Source organism: Anomalospiza imberbis, chromosome 16 (assembly GCF_031753505.1).
Source record: "Anomalospiza imberbis isolate Cuckoo-Finch-1a 21T00152 chromosome 16, ASM3175350v1, whole genome shotgun sequence".
Lineage (NCBI taxonomy): Eukaryota > Metazoa > Chordata > Aves > Passeriformes > Viduidae > Anomalospiza > Anomalospiza imberbis.
Genome location: NC_089696.1, coordinates 1,667,692 through 1,678,188, shown reverse-complemented (window position 1 = coordinate 1,678,188; position 10,497 = coordinate 1,667,692). Strand labels below are relative to the sequence as shown.

The 10,497-nt window shown below is 45.7% G+C and overlaps 1 protein-coding gene across 1 annotated transcript; it reads left to right on the top strand.

Annotated features, from left to right (window-relative positions):
* Nucleotides 1-224: 224 nt before the first annotated feature.
* On the top strand, nucleotides 225-9,388 carry ALG1 (ALG1 chitobiosyldiphosphodolichol beta-mannosyltransferase). Its single transcript, XM_068206469.1, has 13 exons — nucleotides 225-422; nucleotides 496-573; nucleotides 1,738-1,841; nucleotides 2,298-2,446; nucleotides 2,944-3,033; nucleotides 3,707-3,817; nucleotides 4,661-4,776; nucleotides 5,657-5,695; nucleotides 6,266-6,325; nucleotides 7,041-7,151; nucleotides 8,063-8,177; nucleotides 8,762-8,837; nucleotides 9,171-9,388. The coding sequence occupies exons 1-13, from the start codon at nucleotides 359-361 to the stop codon at nucleotides 9,303-9,305; spliced, it is 1,248 nt and encodes a 415-aa protein (XP_068062570.1). The 5' UTR covers nucleotides 225-358; the 3' UTR covers nucleotides 9,306-9,388.
* The last annotated feature ends 1,109 nt before the right edge of the window (nucleotides 9,389-10,497 follow it).

Below are 10,497 nucleotides of genomic sequence, written 5' to 3'. Positions count from 1 at the left end.
GTGCCGCTGTGGGTGACTAAGGCCCTCTGTGCTGTGTTAATTAATCACCCGCTCCGTGCTGTGTTAATTAATTAGTCGCCCGCTCTCTCGGTAATTGCCGCTCCCGCGGCCTGTCCGGGCTCCCCTCAGAGCGCGGCGCCTCCGCGCCGCCAGAGGGCGCGCGCGGCGCCTGTCCCGCCGTGCGGCGCTCAAAATGGCGGCGGCGGCGGGGCCGTGGCCGAGCGCGGCCGTGGCGGGCGCGGTGGCGGCGGCGGCGGCGGCTCTGCTGTTTCTGCCGCTGTGGCGGCGGCGGCGGTGGGCGGGCGGCGCAGGGCGGGTGTGCGTGGCCGTGCTGGGGGACCTGGGCCGCAGCCCGCGGATGCAGTACCACGCGTTGGCGCTGGCCCGGCACGGGCGCGAGGTCGCTCTGCTGGGCTACCTCCGTGAGTGAGGGGCGGCCGGGGCCGCGGGGCCGGGCGGGGCGGCCGCGCCGCTGACCGCGCTCTCCCCCCGCAGAGACCCGGCCGCACCGGGACGTGCTGCGCAGCGAGAAGATCCGGCTGGTGCCCGTGGCGGAGCTGAGCGGGCTGCGAGGTGCGTGCGGGCCGGGCCGGGCCGGGCAGCCGAGCGAGCGGGGGGAACCGGGGACCATCAAGAGCCCGCAGCGGGTGCGGGTGCGGCACTCCTTTTGCATTAAAATAGTACAGGCAGCTCCGCACTGTCTGCCTTCCTCTGTTAGACACCTGCCGCTACGTTGGCGCTGTTCACATGCAGAGTAAAATGTGGGAGTTATTTTCATTCTACCTCTTTCACCCCCGCCTTGTGTTTGGCCCTGTTGCCCAGAGAAGCTGTGGCCACCACCCCGTCCCTGGCAGTGCCCAAGGCCGGCTGGGACGGGGCTTGGAGCAGCCTGGGACAGTGGGAGGTGTCCCTGCCTTGGCAGGGGGCAGGATGAAATGACCTTTGAGGTCCAAACCATTCAATGAGTGTAGGATTTCTTTCTGTACAAAATACAGAATGAGAATTTGTAGGGATGAAGAGATGTTTACATAGCTTTATAGTGATCATAGTATAAAATCACAAAGGTTGCAAAAGCCCTCTAAGAGCGTAGAGTTCAACCATTCCCCCAGCACTGCTAAGGCCACCACTGACCTGTGTCCCCAAGTGCCACCTCCACTTTTAAATCCCCCCAGGGATGGAGACTCCCCCGCTGCCCTGCGCAGCTGTGCCAGTGCCTGACCACCCCTTCCATGAAGAAATGTCTCCAATATCCAGCCTAAACCTCCCCTGGCACAGCCTGAGGCTGTTCCCTCTCATCCTGTTCCTGTTCCCGACCCCCCTGGCTGTCCCCTCCTGTCAGGAGCTGTACAGAGCCTCAAGGTCCCCCTGAGCCTCCTTTTCTCCAGGCTGAGCCCCTTTCCAGCTCCCTCAGCCCCTCCTGGTGCTCCAGCCCCTTCCCAGTTCTGTTCCCTTCCCTGGACACACTTCAGCCCCTCAGTGTCTGCCTTGGAGGGATCCAGCCTGTGCAGATCCCTCTGCAGAGCCTTCCTGCCCTCAAGCAGGTTGACACTCTCACCCAGCCTGGTGCCATCTCCAGACTTGCTGAGGGTGCACTCAATCACGTACCCAGGTCATTGGTAAAGTGTGCCCATTTTCATGTTATTTTGACCCTGTCTCTGCAGAGCTGGTTGGTTCTGATGTTCACATTTCTGTGGGGAGAGCTCTAATACTCTTACCTGTTTTTCTGTCACTTTGCAGTGGGTCCAAAGCTTTTCCAGTATGTGCTAAAGGTGCTCGTGCAGTCGGTGCAGTTACTGTACACGTTACTGAGGATAGAACAGCCATCCTATATTCTTCTTCAGGTATGTTTTGTGTTGGGACTAACTTCAATACAAATAGTGCTACGTTACAGGGTGTTTTTAGCCATCTCAGACATTGTTCTAATTATTTCAGAGCTGAACTGGCCTCATCAGTGGTGTAAACCTGTATCCAGCTACTCTTTGGCTCTAAACTTTGATTGGTCTGTTAACAAGTCAAGTGTTCTCTTCCCATTAGTAGTTGTGCTTTCAAACCTCGTTGCCATGGGTAGTAGTAAAGAATAAATCCTACTGGAAATGTTGGTGTGTTTAATGGAGGGGAATTTGGATCCAAGGGTTAAATTTGAAGTACCTGCCAGTGTTTGTAAGTTAATACAAAGAGTCTGTTCATGAAGCTCCTTTAAGGTCATGCAACTTCAATTTGATTTTTTGTTTCTCATATTTGCTTTGTGTTTGTCACTTGGTCACAGCCTTATGCTATTTTGGTTTTGTTCTGAGCAGAATCCCCCAGGCTTACCCAGTATAGCTGCTGCCTGGGTGGCAGGGCTGTGGTGGGGGAGCAAACTCATCATTGATTGGCACAACTATGGGTACACCATCATGAGCCTGAGTCACGGGAGGAGCCACCCACTGGTCCTGATTGCAGAATGGTTTGTACAGTCATTTCTGCTCTTTAGAAATTATGTGCCTTGGTGAATTCAGAGTGAAGGCCAGTGGGGAGAATAGGATTGGCACAGGGAGGGGTTTCTGGGCTTTGCTGTGTGCAACTGGTTTCTGTTCTGCAGCTGCTTTGTTGAACACGTGGGGGGTTGCAGAAATTAGGCAGGTTGCTTTTACCTACCTAAGCAAATGCTGATCTTGTTATTGGAATTGCTTTGTATGTCCTGGGTTTTTTATTCTCTAATGCTGCTTTACACTCCAGCTCTTCTTTGAACAGCTCCTTGCTGAAAATAATTGGTTATGTGTAGTTAAAGGCTTTAAAGGCTTTGGAGAATAGGAGTCCATCAAAAATTGGCAATCAGATTTCAGTCCTGGGGGCAGTTGGGTTTCTTTGGGTTTTGTTTGGCTTTCGTCCAGCATGGGCACTGGGAGCAATTGCCTGCAATTGCCTGCCTGTGGTTTCTGACTGATATTTCATTTTTGTCAGGTATGAAAAGCTTTTTGGGCGCTTGTCTGACTATAACCTGTGTGTCACTGATGCCATGAGGAAAGATCTCTGGGTGAATTTCAAGATAAAGTAAGCCATGTGCCTCAGACAATTTAGTGTGTGTGTGCTAAGTAAATGACAGAACAGATCCCTGAGGATTCAGGATCCAGAGGGATCTTAAAAAAGCAGCTCTCCTGAGCTCATCCATCTCCAGTGAAACACATCAGCTCGGTTTTGTGATGGGCCAGTATAGTGTGGGCATTCAGGAATCTTCCTCATCCTTCTAAACTGACACTCCACTGACTGAGTGGCAGCCCAGGAGCCATGGAAGTTGCTGCAGGTTGCCTGTGGAGCCAGAGAGGGACAGGTATGACTGGGATTTGAACAATTACTCTGGCCTGCCAGCTTATCTTGAGGGCTTCAAGATCAGAGTTGCTCAGGGGCAGTTATGGAGTAAGTTTGAAAATCAGGACGGTGATGTCTGCAGTTTTTACAGGTGCTTTTCACCCCTAGAATAAGCACACAAGAAAGGGGTTCTTTGTTACTTGTGCCCACCTTGGTGTGTTCCAGCAAACTTCAGGAATACAGGAAGTTGTAAGAATCAAAAAAAAATGAATTACTTTGCTACATAGTTAATTTTTTAAGTTAATGTTTTCATTTTTTAGTTATTTTTTTCTGATTACATTGTTGCAGCCTGCCACTGTGCCATGTGCATGTTTTTACATGTGTATCTCGTTTAAGCTGCACATTTATTTCCTCCCAGGGCTGTAACGTTGTATGACAAACCAGCATCTTATTTTAAGGAAGCACCACTAGACCTCCAACACAACTTGTTCATGAAACTTGCCAAGGACTACGAGCCTTTCAAAGCACGGTATGTGCAAGTGCAGCTGCCCCTGCAGTCCTTAACCAAGGGACATGAGTTGTGGCACTTAAGTTACCAAAATACTTGTGTGGGGTATTCTAAGCCCCAGCAGGCACAGGGGGCACTGAGGTGCCTTAATTGTCACTAGGAGAGGCCAGAAGAAGTGGAATGATTGAGTTGTGGTAACACAAGTAGTGGAAGTGTTTTGTTTCTAAAGAAGTTGGCATAAGCACTGAGGCAATCTGTGATGAGTGTCTGGGGTGGAATTCTGCAGGTGTCTGCTTCCCACTGACCCACACTGCAGAAGCTGGATGCTTCCCTCATAGCATCCTTTCCTTAATTACTGTGCAGAGCCTTCAGGATCTTGGTCCCAGTGTTAAACACTTCCCTCTGGCAGTGCAGGATGTCACCTGTAGCAGATGTACCAAGGAGCTGACTTCACCAAACTGAGGCTTGAAAAAGAAGTGAAGTCCACAGCGTATGGTGGGGATTTTTTGGAAATGCCCAGCTCAGAATGTGTAGGTTCTGAGTTTAGTTGAATCAATGTGCTGTTGGCCTCCATGCTGTGGTAAGTGTGAGACAGACTGTGGAAAGGGAGGCTGACTCTGCTCAACTTGTGAAGGAAAGCTTTTGGCTGGAAAGTGGAATTGTGCCTGTAGCAGCAGGAAAGAGGGGAAAATGGCCTGCCCTGTCCTGGTATTTCTGTCATGTAATGATTCTGTTTCTAGACAAATTGAGCAGCAAATCTGAAGCCAAATGTGTGGAAATTGATGCCAGTTAAGCAGAGTGTTCCCTGCTGTTGCTGGCTGTGTGTGTAGCTCATGCTCAGGAAGTTGTGTTTCCATCGTACAGAGCTGCCAGTCCCAGTGCTGACAGATCAGCCTTCACTGAGAGGGATGGGAGCAGTGGGAGTGTGCTGAAGTCCAGGGGCCGGCCAGCCCTTCTCATCAGCAGCACCAGCTGGACAGGTTGGGAATCACTTTTATTTTCCATATCCAATAGGGCTGGTTGTACTTTCTCACACTTGAAGTTATGTTTGTCCTTTGTTTTCCCGGGAGAACTTGAAGACAAAGTGTGTATGATGCAACTAAATGTTGTGTAACTTAGATAATACTACAAATGAATGATTTTTTTTCAAGTTGTATTTTAATTATAGAGCTCAACTTTAAGAATGATTAAAAGAGGTTTCCTATTTGGGTTTTTTTTAGCTTTCATTCTAGACATACAGTCTTGCATGGTGGTGTAAAACAGATGAAGAAACTCAAATATTTACTCCTTACTGAGCGCCCTACACCCTGAAGGTGTCTCTGCCCATGGCAGGAGGCTGGCATGAGATGTGCTTTAAGGTCCCATCCAGCCCAAACCAATTTGAAGTTCCATGATTTCTGATGATGTTTATTACAATTTTTTCCTCTGTATGAGGAAGGGAGCAGAGACTGGAAACAAATCCATTGGCCGTGACCATGGGCAGGATTGTCTTTATCTTTGAATAATCAGGGCAGTTTTTACACTTAATTCTCAGTTTTAGAAACTAGAAAATTTTATCTTGATAGCTTCAAAGATGTACAGTATTTGTAGCTGGTTTGTTTGTCATTTTGCCAACAAGCAAAATAGATAAACACTGTGCATGATTATGGACTTTTATTTATGAAAATAAACTAGGGGACTTTTAATAGCACATTTCAGTAAATAGTAAACTTTAAGTACAGACTATGTACTTAACCTTTGAGTACTTGGTCTGTATTTAAATAGTGTAGGTGAAGGTGAGGAAAATCTCAATTGTTATTTAAAGTAAAAAATTTAAAATGGTAGAAATATGAGCATTACTAATAAAGCCTTCTTTTTCAGAGGATGAAGACTTCTCAGTCCTTTTAAGAGCTTTAGAAGGTTGGTATGAAGGAATTTATCTCACTATTTCAACGAGATCTTCTGGACACTTAAGAAGGGTTTTGCTAAAGAGCATTGCTTCTATATTCAGGTGAAAATGCAGTTGTATTTGATTAATTATCACTAAGTTCAGATTAGTAATTGAAATACAGCAGTGCAACATCTGAATTCAATTAGAGGAGTTGTCAGGGAGAGTTAAATCTCTAACCGGCTCCTAAACTGCAGTTTTATTTTCTGAGCTATTGCATCTACTCTCCACAGGTATCTGCTAATGGGAAGGGAGGGAATACTTTGTCTTAGCTTGTAGACTTTGCAACTGCAATTCTAAATGGATCTATTGAAGCAGCTGATTGGGGAGCAGTTGAAGAAATGCTACATGCATAAACAGCCTGATTTATTTCTGGAGAAGTCTGTAAATGTTAACATAGGCGAATTTACTGCTGTGTTACTCATGCATGCTTGTAAGGAAATAGCTTGTAGTGGGAAGCTCAATAATTAATGCACTGTCACCACTCTTCAGCCAAGCACCCTGAGATTTGTCAGCTCTGACCAGTGTTTTATCTTCTCCAGACTATGAGAGGTTTATCAAGGAGGGAGCCAGGCTTCCAGCTTTAGTGTGTGTGATAACAGGTGAGAATGTTTGTGTTACAGTTCTTTCAGTGCTAACAGAAGGTTTAGTTGTCATTTTTGTTCTGTGCTGACTCTTCTGTTGCTGGTGGGAGAGAGGAGGGACTGTTGCCTTTGTGTCTGGTTATAAGGACACTGATTTATAGCTGAGTTATTGCACCATGCACCAATTATGGCACATCCTTAAAGAGTCTCCTTGTCTCCTCCAGCTCTGCATGAAAAACAATCTAAGGTCAAGGTTAAGATGGTGCTGCAAAAGCAATGTCAGAAGAAGCAACCTCAGGCTGTGCCAGGGGAGGTTTAGACTGGATATTGGGAATATTCCTTCATGGAAAGGGTGGTCAGGCACTGGCACAGCTGCCCAGGGCAGTGGTGGAATGCCCATCCCTGCAGGAATTTAAAGCCCTGTGGGTGTGGCTTTCGGGCTGTGGGTCAGTGGTGGCCCTGGCAGTGCTGGGGAACAGTTGGACTTGATTGGAGAGAGCTTTTCCAACCTTACAAACTCCATCATTCTACATTGATGGAAAACTAACTGAAGTACTGAGTAAGAGAAGTTCAGGTGCACATTGCTTTCAAGGGAACTTAAGATTTTTCATGTCTTTTTAGGGTACCACAAGTGTTGTATCCTGTTTATGCTCCTGATCCAACAGGAGCTTGTATTTCACAGACCACACTGTTTTCAGTCATCTTGATAATTTTTTTTTCCTGTTTTACACAGGTAAAGGACCTCTAAAAGATTATTACAATGGACTGATCCAAAACCTGCACTTTAAGCATATCCAGATCTGTACACCATGGCTGGAAGCTGAGGATTACCCTCTTCTGCTTGGTAAATAGTGGGTGATGGAAAAGGCTTGAGGATGTGTGGGAAACAGCACAGTTGCAGGGGCTGATGCAGACTGGGAGAATATAGTCAGGAATGTTGCTGGTTAGTGACAGGATATTCATGGATTTGACTCATTCCAGAAAAGCTGCTGAATTCCTCTGGCTGGCTTTTCCCTGTTTTCCCAAGAAGTAGCTGTGGTGCTGTTTCAGCCTCTTCTTTGCACTCTTTTTCTTCCAGCTGTGCTGAAATACAGGTGCCTGAGCATGTTCTACTTTATTTTCAGGGTCACTCCAGTAAATGAAATGAAAAAGTTGGCTGAGCAACCAAAAGTAGCTGAAATTCTAAATTAACATGTCATTGGAATGTTATTCCCTCAGCATCTTCATTACAGAAGTGGGAGTAATAGAGTTATAAAATACATATTCAATGTGATCTTCATTCTGCAGGGTTAGAGCCTGACAGTTTATGTGGCTGTAAAACACTGTTTATTTGGTCCTTTTAAAATAATGAACATAATGCCTGTGAAATCACACTATAATTCCTCTGTTAGAGCTGACTTCAGCTGGGAGAGGTCACTAGTGAGGTCACAGTGTATACTGATGGAGTTGTGATGGGGTTTTCCTCTACTTACCCGTTTTTAGCAGATTAAGAGGCAGAAAGGCTGTTTTAAATACATAAAACTTCAAAATCCCCTTTAATTTAACATGCACTCACTTACTGCTTTTCTAAAACATAACTAATTTTGAGTCCCAAAACACCCTGTGCTTTACTTTTTTTCCCTGATTGCTTGAAATTGTGTCTGGGTCGTTGAAAGTTTCACTTGCACCATCCAAAGCAGCACAAAAATAAAGGTTTGCAGGAGGACAGAAGAGCTGCTTTCAGAGAGTTCAGACTGTGTTGTGTTGGCTTTTCAGGCTCAGCAGACCTGGGGGTGTGTCTCCATAAATCCTCCAGTGGTTTGGATTTGCCCATGAAGGTGGTGGATATGTTTGGCTGCTGTTTACCTGTGTGTGCAATACATTTTGAATGGTAAGAGCTTATTCTAGTTAATACTAGTTTCTACAAAAGTGGAAGCATTTAATGCAAGCACTTGCCTTAAAAAAATCCCAGTATTCCATTGCTTCCATATATTTAATTAAAACAAAATATTTATTCTGCATAGACACATCTGTTCAGTGAAAGGCTGAGTGTATGCATGGGCATTCTTGGAATTTATGCTCCTTTGGGAAAACAGTAGCTTTATAAAAGAAGACAAATTCCTGTGAAGATTTCATGATGGATCATGGACAGATTTTCCTTGTGGAAAAAAAATCTAGTTTGAAAGTAGATCATTGCCCTGGTTTTTAATGGATGTCCAGAGGAGTGGCACAAAGACAGAATGAGGGCCCCTTGGTACAGTTGTGGTAGATTTAGTCTGACATAGAAAGGAGAAGTTTTTAACTGTTTAACACTGCCTGTTTAACTCCATTTTGTCAGGTGTGAAGCTTGTGACATCTGGGGCCATAATGATCCAGATACCCTGGTTTGGTCCTTTGGATGGCACAGGGCAACATTGTAAATGCCCCACTCACTGCTTTTTGCCTCAGTTTTTCTTTTGTGACTTTTTTTCACAGTTTACATGAACTGGTGAAACACAATGAGAACGGTCTGATATTCCAGGACTCTCAGGAACTTGCAAAACAGCTGAAGGTAAAGGCTCTGACTGATTTCTTTCCCCCCAGAAATAACCCCAGAGGTGCCACGTGTGAGCAGCCTTTTCAGATCTGAACATCACCTGTGTGTTTTGCATTCTCACAAGGTACTGCCTGGCCTGGTGAGCATTGTTTGCCTCACTTCTGTTCAGGTTCACTTCTGTGAATCCGAAGCTGGCAAAAGCATTTCAGATTTTGTCCTTGTTCTCTCTTTATGGGGCCACACTTCAGAATTGCAGCTGTAGTTGAGGGTTAACACTGGGGAGGCTGGAATGAGCCTGAAATGGAACATGACAGTTATTTTTCTGTGGTTTTGCTTTTTAAATTACAGATGCTTTTCCTGGATTTCCCTAGCCTGGAAGGGAAACTTCAGAGCTTCCGAGAGAACCTGCGAGCATCCCGGCAGCTGCGCTGGGACCAGAGCTGGGACCAGATTGTCCTTCCCTTGCTGGGCAACAAGGAATGACTGGAGGGAGGGAGGGTGTCAAAAACATTCCTGCAGCTGCAGAGATTTGGGAAACAGTGAATAAACACTTTGTATTGTCTGTACTTACAGTTTCTAACTCATTTGTCTTGGCTCTCACACTCTTCCTTTACAGTTTCAGCTTCCTGGGTGAGTAGGTGCTGAAGGTGCTGAGGCTGTTTGTTGTGTGAGAACCTGTGCTGCCTGAAGGGCCCTTTCTGGTGGAGATCCTTGAATACAGATAAACTATTGCCAGCTTCACCTCCTGTACAGTCAGCACTTTAATAGGTGATTTGGGTATGGTTTCTTTGGCACATGGCAGATGCTTTTCATTTGAGTTGTTTCACTTCAGCTGATCAATTTGATGGCCAGTTAATTGCCCAAGCACTGAATATCCTCCTGTGCCGTTTTATTGGGACAGAACCATTTTGTTTCCAAGTTGTTTTTCCTTTTGACAGCGTGTGCAGTAGTGTGGAAGCACAGCACTGGTGTGTGACAGCTTTACTGGGCACTTAGAGCAAAGCAGAGCTTGCAGTGAGTTGTTCTCTGAAATGAATGTGCCCATTTACCTTGGGAAAGAACATGAAGTTCATCTCTTTTTGAACAGAAAAGGGAAAAATAAACCCAAAACACACGAACAAAGTATGTACAACTTAGTCAAAAGGCACATTGCTTTGCGAGTGCTTACTCAGGTACAGCCTTCAAGCTTTTTATTAAGCTCAGTATTCACATGCAAGCCTAAGGCTTACAAGATTTTTTTCATCACCTTTCTGATGATAAAATAGATGTCAGTCATTGGTAAATGTACTTGGTTTGGACTGTGTTTACTGCTCCTCAGAGCTCTTGCTTCAGGGTGGGAGGTGAGGACAGTGGGTTCTGTACCAGCAGTTTTAAACTCTGAGCAACTACTGAATATCTGCTTTTGTCAAAAGAGAAAAGGTGAAAATAGGGTCAGGTTCCTTTACAGCAGGATTTGGCAAAACCTCCAGCTTATTGATTGAAGAATGATTCATAAAGATTGATTTGCCAATTTTTTAGGCTTTTTTCCCTGCTTTCAGTCAAAATCCTGTCTAGAGGTTTGGCCATTCCTGTGCACATGGAGGTTAATTAGGCGCTTCTTTAAACAGTAATGCCAAAAGCTTTAGAGAGGTCTCCTCTTCACAGAATATAACTTTAGATCCAAAGTGAGCTTTGT